At 36.9% G+C, this 10948-nt stretch overlaps 2 protein-coding genes across 4 annotated transcripts; one reads left to right on the top strand and one right to left on the bottom strand.

Annotated features, from left to right (window-relative positions):
• Window positions 1-2837: 2837 nt before the first annotated feature.
• On the bottom strand, window positions 2838-7200 carry LOC126593176 (syntaxin-132-like). 2 transcript variants are annotated; one of them, XM_050259093.1, is made up of 13 exons: window positions 6930-7196; window positions 5993-6103; window positions 5750-5806; window positions 5384-5432; window positions 4964-5052; window positions 4802-4875; window positions 4566-4608; window positions 4414-4474; window positions 4277-4302; window positions 4117-4194; window positions 3834-3914; window positions 3390-3455; window positions 2838-3216 (listed from the first exon to the last, which is right to left on the bottom strand). In XM_050259093.1, exons 1-13 carry the CDS (start codon window positions 6945-6947, stop codon window positions 3043-3045), a joined length of 927 nt encoding a protein of 308 aa, XP_050115050.1. In that variant the 5' UTR covers window positions 6948-7196; the 3' UTR covers window positions 2838-3042. The 2 variants fall into 2 exon arrangements, with proteins under 2 accessions (XP_050115050.1, XP_050115051.1); XM_050259094.1 differs by lacking the exon at window positions 3834-3914 and having other exon boundaries at window positions 6930-7200.
• Window positions 7201-8931: 1731 nt separating this feature from the next.
• LOC126593175 (uncharacterized) lies at window positions 8932-10895 on the top strand. Of its 2 annotated transcripts, none has more exons than XM_050259091.1 (2): window positions 8932-9137; window positions 9821-10895. In XM_050259091.1, the coding sequence occupies exons 1-2, from the start codon at window positions 8947-8949 to the stop codon at window positions 10749-10751; spliced, it is 1122 nt and encodes a 373-aa protein (XP_050115048.1). In that variant the 5' UTR covers window positions 8932-8946; the 3' UTR covers window positions 10752-10895. The 2 variants fall into 2 exon arrangements, with proteins under 2 accessions (XP_050115048.1, XP_050115049.1); XM_050259092.1 differs by having other exon boundaries at window positions 8981-9137; window positions 9811-10895.
• The last annotated feature ends 53 nt before the right edge of the window (window positions 10896-10948 follow it).

Raw genomic sequence — 10948 nt, 5'->3', positions numbered from 1 at the left:
AGAACAGTAATTATCCTTGAGGAATTGATATACAGAGAGTAAATTATGCTGCATGTGTGGTACATGAAGAACATTCTGCAGTCTAAATGTAGCAAAAGGAATATGTAAACAGGAAGAACCAATATTAGTAATTGTCAAACCTTTACCATCACTAATGTAGACTTTGTCTTCACCCAGATAAGGAGTAGGAGAGGAAATGTTAGAGATATCGTTGGTGATGTGTGAAGTCGCACCCGAATCAATTAGCCAAGAAGGAGAGGGCTTGGATGAGAAATGAGCACACATAGCTGCTAGTTTCGCAGAAGGAACTTTGCCAAAGATGTCCGGATTCATTCGATCAAAACAGTCAATAGCCTTATGACTGGTTGAGCCACATATTTGACAAAGAATGTCGCGAGAACCATAATTAAGACCACGAGAACCTTGATAGTTACCTCGAAAGTTGTTACCTCTGTAGTGACCACGAGGTCCACGAGCAGAACCTCTGTAATTACCACGATGATTGCCTCTATAAGTACTATGAGAAGGCTGTGATTGAACAGCAAAAGCTTGATGCGGCGATGGAGTAGGTAACAAAGGAGGTTGTGAGTGAGCAGCAAAGGCATGAAAGGGCTCAATGGAGCTGGAGGGAACATGCTTCTTCCTTCGAGACATAGACAATTCTTTGGTGAGCAGTAGACCATGCAATTCATCCAAAGTTGTGGCAGAGATGCGAAAAAGAATTGAATCAGTGAAGGATTCAAACTCATCAGGTAAACCAGCCAATGTAGCAGCAATTAGGTCACAATCGGTGACAAGTGCACCAGCTGCCATTAAAGCATCAGAAATCTCCTTGATTTGTTGAAGATAATCAGAAATTGACGTGATCCTTTCTGAATAGACTGGAGACGAGATCGTAACTGATGAATGTGAGCATCGGAAACTCCTCTAAAATGTTGCTCAAGCTTGAGCCATAGATCCCGAGACAACGATACACCGACGGTAAACGGAATCACTTCTTCAGACAGAGTGGAATTGAACCAAATCAGGAGATTCTGATCCTTCTCATACCAGATCTCAAAGGCAGGATTGAGAGATTGATCAGGAAGAAGAGGCGGCGAACAGATGTCGGTGCCATCAACGACGCCAAGAAGCTTATATCGGCGCAAAATTGGAGCAAATAAAGCATGCCATGGAAGATAATTGGAGCGTTTAAGTTTGATAGGCACCATACTTCCAATGTTTTGAATCGTAAGAGAGACATACGAATTTGAAGAAATGAAGAATTTGAGGGATTAGGGTTTGGAACCTGCACCGACGCATTGGGAGAAGACGAACCAGACATAGACGCCATGACAAATCACAGTAAGAGAGACCAAATTAACAACACAAAGGTTGCGATTGAGGAAGAACGACGAAGAATTTGAGGAAAATTGAAGAAGAAATCAGAGATTGGGAGCAGGAGCGAAGAGGATCAAGAGGGGGAGAGCCGGGAGGCAAGAAGGGCGTGATACCATATAGAAACTGAACTTTCCTCTTTCATTCAATATGTCAAATAATTACAACAATGTTAATATATATACTTGTGGACTTTCTAACAGATTACACTAATGCCCTTAACCAATCTAACAATATACAAAACTATTTAACAACAACTTAATGACTAAACTTTAGCTTCTTTACTTTGAATATGGCCTGACTACAACGCCCACCAATTCCAACTAGGAACCATTTAGCTACTCATCGTCAGTAATTTGTTGACGTCAACTACTCTTGAATAATTGATGGAACTCATTTAGCTAATCTTCAGTAAGTATGTAATTAGGTAAATATTAGAGAAAATTACACGTTAAACCCTGCTGCATATTAGGGGCCGTTTCACTTTAGTTCCATCAGCAAAATAATTCAGTACAGATGACTCAGAGGAACTCGATGATGAATACTGGCCCAATGATGGATGGGACTAAAGCATGCGGAAGCGTGGTGGATAGTGGCAAGACAAGACTTGAGAAATTGTAGAATAGTATTTGGTGTGAGGTAAAGCAAGGAATCTTACCTAGAATAGTATTTGATGTAAAGTATTGTATTGTTGATTGTGTTGTAAATGAGATTCTTCCTTATCACGTGTAAGTAATGGATAAAAGAGGAAGATGTCTCTCGACGCTTGATAGTTTTAGGAGAGGTTCGGGAGAGTTCTTCCCAAGCCTATAAATGTGTGTATGTAGCCTGTGTAATACTCATACTTGGCTGGGACTTGGATAAAGACTAGTTGTTTGTACAAGCTGCCATTGAGTGTACATTCTTGTTCGAGTCTATCCTAAAGAGTAGGGATCCTAGTCACTAGTTTGAGGAGCTATACAACCACAGCAACTAAAATCGTACCGACGGACGTAGTATCTGCAGTTAGAAACACAGGATAGCTACGCGATAGGTCCGAACAAATTCTCTAAGGGGCACATCACTACAGACAGCGTATTTTCTTCGACGGCGATTTCAGGAATGTCGTCACTCCTTGCGTCCTTCATCACACTCACTCACTGGTACATAATCTGGAGTTCTGGACTTGTCCCTCAAGCATCTAAAGATTCCTCCCTCCCTTTCCTCCTATAAAAAATACAAATGCCGGGAAACAGGAAGAAGATACTTGTTCTGCCGGTGATCTGTACCATTCCATATTATATTCTGCTTGATAAATTTGCTATTATAAATTGTTGATATTTGATTAATGGTTGTTCATGTAATGTAATGAGGCATGAGGATTTGAACCAAGCTCCGCGATTTTGATTGAACAAAAAAAGAAAAAAATCAACGAAAATATCTCTGTGACGGTACGGTTTTATAACCAGTAACATGAGACATTCAAGAAGAAAAAACTAGAGTTTTCTTTTATGTATATTAAAGAATATATAGTAAGAGTGTGTTTCAATTAATAGTGTTACATGCAGGCATTATCATAGGAGAACAACAAAGTGCCAGAATGATTTCCCATGAGTTGCTTGAGTCCCAGATGTGTCAGTTGTAGTCCCCTATACTTATGAGTTACAAATTACCAGAGGTGCTAATTTAAGCACCATTGTTACTACTCCATGGTTTTAACACCGCCACCGCGATGATTGCAACGATGATAAGAAGGATGAGGATCGCAATGCACATCCATTTCCTCGAACTCTTTTGTAGCTTCTTGGCCTTCTGAAGAGCATTGTTCCCTTGCTGTACATGATCTACCGCACTCGATACCTGCGGAATAAAAACACAAAATACGTGATCGTCATATCTGATACAGAAGTGGAAAAGTGTGATACAAGATTGACATTCCACGTCATGTTTTTTCCAAATCAAGTTCTTTTTTTTCTTTTAGGCTTAAAACGCAAAGAAATTGGATCATCGCACTTTCAGATTGTAGTATTTACCTGGGTTTCTATGTTGTTAAGCAAGTCCCCTTGTGCATCGACCAGCACCGCCATATCCAGAAATATCTGTGCATAAGAGAGAGTGTTATCGTATACTCATGGCGAAACACAAACAGAAAGTTTTCCTTTTAGTTTTGCAGCTATTCTCCCGGTTGGCCTCAAGGAATCGTGGCATTAAAAGAAGACAATAGCTTGGTTTTCTTATGAGCTACATGACTAACACATACTTAACATGTCATGACACAACTTAATGATCTAACCGATCACTCACTTTCTTACAGAATTCAAGCGGCAAGATTCAACAGATTAACGTTATTATATTCAATATGACAAATACCAAATTGTAAAGTGAATTCTAAAAAGTAAGGCCTATGCTAGACATCTGTATTGTATAGCAACTTCATGTCTTCGTCAGAGAGTATGCATCATAAACTAAGAATATACCTGTTGTAAATCGAGAAGCTTCCTCTCAAGATCTCTAACAGCATCATGTCGCTCTTGAATTTCAGCCAGAGTGTCCATTATCTACAATTTGATACACAATTTTGGACGTTATCAATCTTAATCAGAAAATTCAATGTTTCAACAACCCAAGCTAGAAGAGTTACAAGCTTAAAAATAATTGTTCAAGATGTCAAAAAATGTGCCAAGTTTGTGAGAATGCACAATTTCGATAGTAAAAAGTGCTTATTTGGGGGCAGAGAATAAAAAGGGAAATTTGACAAACCCGGCCTCGCCCTTGTTCTTGGATTGCCTTCTGGAAAATTTGTTCACTGTCTCCTGTCTCAATTAATCTTTCAATTGTCTGTACAATGTTAAATAATTAGAGAATGAGCTTTCACAATGGTATAGATATACCGTAATTTCAACAGTGCAATAAGTTTTACCTCTTCATCAGCTCTTGCGCCCGTCACTGACATTCACATAATGCAAGAGAAATAAACTATAAAATCAGATCATGGAAATTCAAGTAGAAGCTCCAGAAATAGCAACCAGTGATGAGTGGCAAGTGAGGGGTTCAAACCTGTAAAAACTCGCCTCTCGACAACATCACGATACTCTTGATGGATGGTGTCCCTTAGAGTCTGCATGTTTTAAGTTCAAAATTTAGCGATGAAAGAAACAAAGATTACGGGATTAAAAAATAAAATGCATGTGTGGGTGTGTATGACCTACCTGAAATTCAGTCATCTTGTCCTTTAATTTCTTTTTCAAGGCACTGCAACAATAGATAACAGTGGACACTTGACAATGTTAGATTCAGCTGAGTTGACAATTAATACAAGATTTCTCCAACAAGCACGTGTGGGTGAAAAATCATTGGTGATACCACAACTTAGTAGATACCAAAAGTAAATGAGGGGAAATAGGTATAAGGCATTTTGAAGGCAAATGTTGGAGCACGGACTTACAGGGTTGTTGCTGTTCGGGATCTATCTACACCTGTTCCCTTTCCGCAACCAGCCTTCTGTCTATTTGCTAAATTCTGGACCCAGAAGGAAAGGCTAGTCAGACAAACAAAATTGTTGCCAACCACAGAAATAAGCGCAGCTTTCTGTTGAGTCAAAACTTACCCCTTTGTCGAGTTCTTCAATTTTTGACTTTATCCATCGAGCAACTTTTCCAACTTCGTCAACATCTTTCTCCATTCGTTGCTTGATTGCTGCACGTGGTGAAAGAATCCATCATCTTTGTTGACTTAATGAGGAGGGAAACGAAAAATTAAGTCGATAAACGCAAACAGAATATATATCACCAGTAAAGGGAAAACAGATTGCAGGCATTATTTTTGGATGTATGAGATAACACGCTAGAATATTTTTTGACATCTCCTATCTTACATACTTCTTGTTTTCTCCCTCCGTTTAAATCCATAATAGGCAACATTTTATAGAGCTATGAAAGAAACAAGCATCATAACATAATAGAAAATACGAATATAAGCATGAAAGATTCACGTGATTATTGAAATAATTAAACAAGTTTGAGATTACATTTCATGGAAGGAGCCTTGGTAACAGCCTTGGACTCTTCATGTGCATCCTGCATTAAAAAAAAAAAAAAAAAAAACCATTAAAAGTGATAAAAAAGTGCATCTTATATCTCAAAGAATCATTCCACCAACTGTAACGCACTCTAATTTTGTAAGCTATTGTACAAGGCACAAAAAACGAGGACACAAAATTTTTTCCAAATGCTGAATTCATTAGCGCAACACTGAATGAGACCAAGTTAAAGAGTAACCAATTCAAGCATTCCAGACAATAGCACCAACCAATGAGGAACTATGACAGCTGAGACAAACAAAAAACCTTCATGGCGCTGGCAAGGTAAGGGAAACATATTGGAAAGCATAATACCTGGAGCTTTTTCAAAAGTTTATCAAGCTTCTCATTTTGCTTCTCGATCTCTTGAACCTGGGGGCAAAAATCATGAAAGCATTAGACAGAATCAACAGAAAGTAAACATAACACAGATTCCATATACAGAATAATTATCTATGGAAAAAAGTAAAAGGAAAAAGAGTAACGGAAAAAGAAAATAATTATGTTTCATGCATTTAAGGGATGTTGAAGAAAAATAAGTAAAAGAAGTTAAAACACCTTTTTGAAAAAATCCTCCAAACCAAGTTCTCCAGAATTCATTGAAGCATGTGCTCCTAGTTCGATATCTCCATCTCTCAAAGCTTGACCCCGAGAGATCTCAAAAGAATCCTGCAAGCAGTAAATAGGTCATAAATGAACTCGAACAAAACCTTAATCCCGAATCCGATTGCTTGAGTTCAATACGGTTTAGGAAAGAAAGATAAAAGGAAAGAAAAGGCACGATAACTATGACTTGAACTTACATAACCGCATGACCCTGCTAAATTTCTAAGAACACATTCTAGTAGACAATTAGTATAGACAAGCAAACCCGATATATAGAAAGAAAAACACGGCCTCAATTGCAGAGCTTGCGTATATGTCAAGTGTTATTCAGCATTATGTAAAACTACAACACTCGTTTTACAACTTCCATCATTGTCCTTATCGGTAATAATTTAAAATCCATAAAAGAGAAGAAGGGAGTCAAAAGTCTAGTTTATACGAATCTTAAGTGATTCAAAACATCAATGCCGATGAATTCTGTTCGAAAGCTGAGAAATCGAAAACAATACAGATAAACAAGGGGAAAAAGAAAGCAAATTGTTCAAGTTTTTAAGTTTTGGTAGCTACAGTAGCTTGCGTTGATTGAGCTGCAATGAAGTAAAACCAACCACTTGCATTCCCTCAAGCACAATGCAAAATCCCATAATTCATTAACTTTCAATTTTTCATCAATTTCCCTCCTTTTTCTCACTAACCAAACAGAAAGTACAAAAGGCCAAACCCCCATAAGCCAAAAATTCAAAAAAAAAAAAAAAAAACCTCATTAAAAACGCAGATCCAATAACATAACGCAACCGGATCATGACAAAAACAGAGCCACAAAACCTCCAAACATGCCCAAACAAATAAAGCATAGCATAAATTAACGAACGAAAATCATATACATTACCTTTAGCAGGTCGTTCATTGTCGAAGGCAGCTGAAAAATGCGACGATGAAAAACTACAATTTGAGAAAAAAATTAATAAAAGCTAAAAATTTAAGGAAAAAAAATGGAAGCTTTCTCTCCTCTGAGGGACCTGGTTAATTAAAAAAAAAAAACCAGGCCACTGTCAGGGTTTCCAGAGGAGAGAGAAAGGGTAACCAAATGAAGGGGAAAGAAAGAAAGAATGTGCTTTTTGTGTTGGGAATGTTGCGGCAGAGGAGAGAGACGGAGAGAGAGATATCAAAAGAGACGGAACGTGATTTTCTTTTCTATTTTAATTTTCTCCATTTTTTTCAAGTTAATTATATTTTTCACTCTCAAAATTTAGGACTCATATTTTATTATTATAATATTATAATACCGTACGTACACAAAGGTGTAATTTAGTTTTGATTATAACTCCTTTAACATATCTGTCAAATTAGACGTCAAGTGATGATGCGGTATAAGGTCTAATTTTATTGACATGGATATATCACTATTGTGCCATGTAGAATAAATAAACTTTTTAATCTTTTAAAAATATCAAAATATTTGTTTTAATGATTTTCTATTTTCTCTGTTTTTAATAATTAAATTATCTTAATTTATTTTCAAACGTGATACAAACGTGGGATTTATTTTTGTCATAGCATCACGGAACTGATTAACTAATAAATCTACAACATTATAGTGAAACACAAATTAGTGTATGACAATGTCATAATTTAAAGATGAAATATGAGTTTATAATAGCACCCATACTTGAGGGTGTAAAATATAATATAATATAATTTTGTTTTTAAGTTTTGAAATTCGTTTGTTACTTTTTAGTTTTAAATTATTATTGATTTGTTACTCCATGTGGGAAATTTGAAAGAGAAAGAAAGTGGCACTTTCTATTTTTGAACTTTGTTAAAGGACGAATGTGCCCTTTGATCTCGGCTGTTTTTCTCCACTTACATTGCATGACCCACCATTGATGCAGGCGGTGGGCCTACGAGGTTCAGGTGCGTCTGTTAACGCTCAATTATTTTCTAAATTCATCGAATTAATTAAGAGAATGAGATTTTTGAAGTGTCAATAACACTTTCTTTAATTAATTATTTCTTTGATAAAAATCTATTAGTATTCTTATAAACATTTAAATTGTTCCCTATTAAACCCAATCTAATCTGTCTTAGATAACTAAAATAGTAAATTTAATCCACACCACCGAAGCTAACAAGTTCAAAATGAATATTGAAAATTCTTGAAGAAAAAACGACATGAATTGTCGGTTAAGGTTCATGGAAGTTTATGATTGAATTATTACTTAATTATTGATTAATGTGTTTTTTTATTGATGACATATCATTTAATTTGCAAATTAGTCTAACTAACATTATTCTTTATGTCAAACGAACTCATTCATTGTTATTCAATGAATAGTCAACAACGATGAAAGGGGTTAATTTGATTGGAGTCTAATATCTGTAATTATATATATATTTTTTAATTCGCTTATGTACTCTTACGTCGTTTTAATCCAAGGCCATAGTGGAAAGTACAAAAATTGATAAGAAGTTTGGCACCCTAAAAAGAACAAAGCTTGACTGCTTAAAAACAAGCATGAGCTCCTTCTCTCATCCAACAACAACTTGACAAGTGTCCAAAAAAAAATTGAAAAATCAAAACTTGAACTAACAACTTGAGAAGGAGCTCCTGCTTGTTTTTAAGCAGCCAAGCTTTGTTTCCCAAAAAATAAGCTTGAAACAAGAAGGGAGGGTGCAATGTGAAAGTGACCCGAAATTAGGGATGAGTTCAAGACTTGGAAGAAGACTTAAGAGCTAAGTTTGTTTTCTCGTCCATGTCGTCGACGTTAGGCAATTGAATTGCATGGCCGAAACGTGGAAGACGTTGGAGTTTTGGAGAAAACACACAAAACCCGCGTATTGGGTACGTACGCTACACAGAAGAAGATGCCGTTCCTTTGCGTGTTGACGAAAATACCGACAGGTGGATGGCCGTGGCACAATCAATCCATTGCCCAACAGCTTTCATATTCCAAATTTGCACATATATACGACTCGAAGCTACCACAATTTACAAAGGAAACCAAAGCGCTCTCTCTCTCTCTCTCTCTCTCTCTCTCAAGAAACACGTTGCGTTACAGAAGCCGGCAATCAAACAGGTTCCTTTCTGTAAGTTGAGGTAATTTAACAATTCCAGTTACGGATTAATAAACATGTTATGTGATGTCATTTTTAAGTATATGTGATCAATCATGAATGTTGTGGTTCTTTCTTTCTTTCTTTCTTTCTTGTTGCTTTTATTTGATATTATTATGTTGGTTTGTTTACTGCTGCTGTTTTCACAATTTCATAAGGACACAATTGTTGCTTATTTACTCTTTGAGTTAAATTTGGGGAAATCTTTAGCCCCATGTGTATGGGCTATGTATTTGGAAAAATGACAACAAAATTAACTAGAGCTACATTCTTTTGAAATCCCTATATCGACTGTTGCTTGCCGCCAAAGATATCCACTTGTCTCGAATCTGTACTGTGTGTTTCATGACGATTGATAAACAGAAAGTAAGTTTTGTTAGCTTTCGTTGTTACCCTAACATGTAGATAAAGTTCCTATAAGTTTCCAATTGTTTAAGCATCGTCTGTAATCTGCTGAGTATAGGTAAACATAATTTTTCGTTATCAATAAAATTTCTCTCGTGTCGCGGAGGTGTTCTAAAAAACAAGTATAGGTAAACAAAAGATTTTATGCTCCTTGTTTAGTTTTTCGTTTTATAAATCACCGAGTATTAGCATTTTGTGATCTACTGAATATCTTTCCGGATTACTGATTGCACAGTTACATTTGTTTTTAGGGAATCACAGGTTCGGTGGAAATTGTTGTACTTTTCGACTTTTGGCAAATAGTCTGGAGATGGAAGACAAAACTGAATATAACGGAGAAGAAAAAGTGGAAAAGGAAGAATGGCATATGGTGATGATGACCAGGGATGTAGAACCAGGTGAACCGAAGGAGGAGAAGACTGAAGCGGAACTTGAATTAAAGACCGAGTCAGTGGTAAAAGAAAAGCCGAAACATGAAAAGGATGAGGAGAAACATAACGATGCAGATGAGGAGAAATCGAAGAAGGATAAAGACATAGTGGAGAACGAAAGGAAGAAAGAGAACAATGAAGCGGGAGAGAGCGATAAGGATAAAAAGAAGGACAAGGAAGAGAAGAAGAAAAAGAACAAGGAGAAGAACAAAGTTAAAGACGATGATATAGAAGGGGGAGAAAAAGAGAAAAAGAAGAAAGATAAAAAGGAGAAAGAGGACGAAGGTAAAGATTTAGAGGAAGGGGATAAGGAAAAAGATGACAAAAAAGGAGGAAAGAAGAAGAAAGACAAGGAGGACAAAAAGAAGAAACACAAAAATGTAGAGGATGAGGAGGTCAAGGCTGAAGTTTCTCCCACGGAGATTGAAATTGTAGAAAACGTAAAGGAATCGGAGGGGAAAATGGAGGAGAAGACGCAGAAAGATGAAGGAAAGGAAGGTAAAGAGAAGAAAGATAAAGAGAAAAAGGAGAAGGGTGAGAAGGGCGAGAAGGGCGAGAACAAAAGAAAAGTCGATAAGAAGGACAAATGCACGGATGTTGGAAAGCTGAAACAGAAGCTAGAGAAGATCAATGGAAAAATAGAAGCCCTGCTTGAGAAAAAGTCAGACATCACGAGGCAGATAAAAGAAGCTGAAGGTGCAATCCTCACTGTTGCTGAGAAGCCCACAGATGCAGCAGTGGCTGTTGCTGATGCAGCATAGCGCTCTGCGGTAGCGCATTTCACCTCTCTATACTAATACTCCATAATTTGCGTTTTATATTATTGTTAGTAACATATAAATGTCATCTGTTAGTGTATTTTTCTTGTGATCTGCAATTTAAGAAGTCATCCATGTTGAAACTAATGTTAGTAGTATGTACTACGAAAACCGGGTGAGCGGGAGCGGGTTCGTTTGTG

Source organism: Malus sylvestris, chromosome 12 (assembly GCF_916048215.2).
Source record: "Malus sylvestris chromosome 12, drMalSylv7.2, whole genome shotgun sequence".
Lineage (NCBI taxonomy): Eukaryota > Viridiplantae > Streptophyta > Magnoliopsida > Rosales > Rosaceae > Malus > Malus sylvestris.
This window is presented reverse-complemented; position numbering and strand designations above follow the sequence as displayed.

Coding starts and splice junctions, on each gene's coding strand:
- LOC126593176 (XM_050259093.1), bottom strand. Junction 5,433..5,749: donor AACTTTTGAAAAAGCTCCAG/GTATTATGCTTT, acceptor TTTTTAATGCAG/GATGCACATGAAGAGTCCAA. Junction 4,195..4,276: donor GCGCAAGAGCTGATGAAGAG/GTAAAACTTATT, acceptor AACATTGTACAG/ACAATTGAAAGATTAATTGA.
- LOC126593175 (XM_050259091.1), top strand. CDS start 8,947: ATGGCCGTGGCACAATCAATCCATTGCCCAACAGCTTTCATATTCCAA. Junction 9,138..9,820: donor GTTCCTTTCTGTAAGTTGAG/GTAATTTAACAA, acceptor AGGGAATCACAG/GTTCGGTGGAAATTGTTGTA.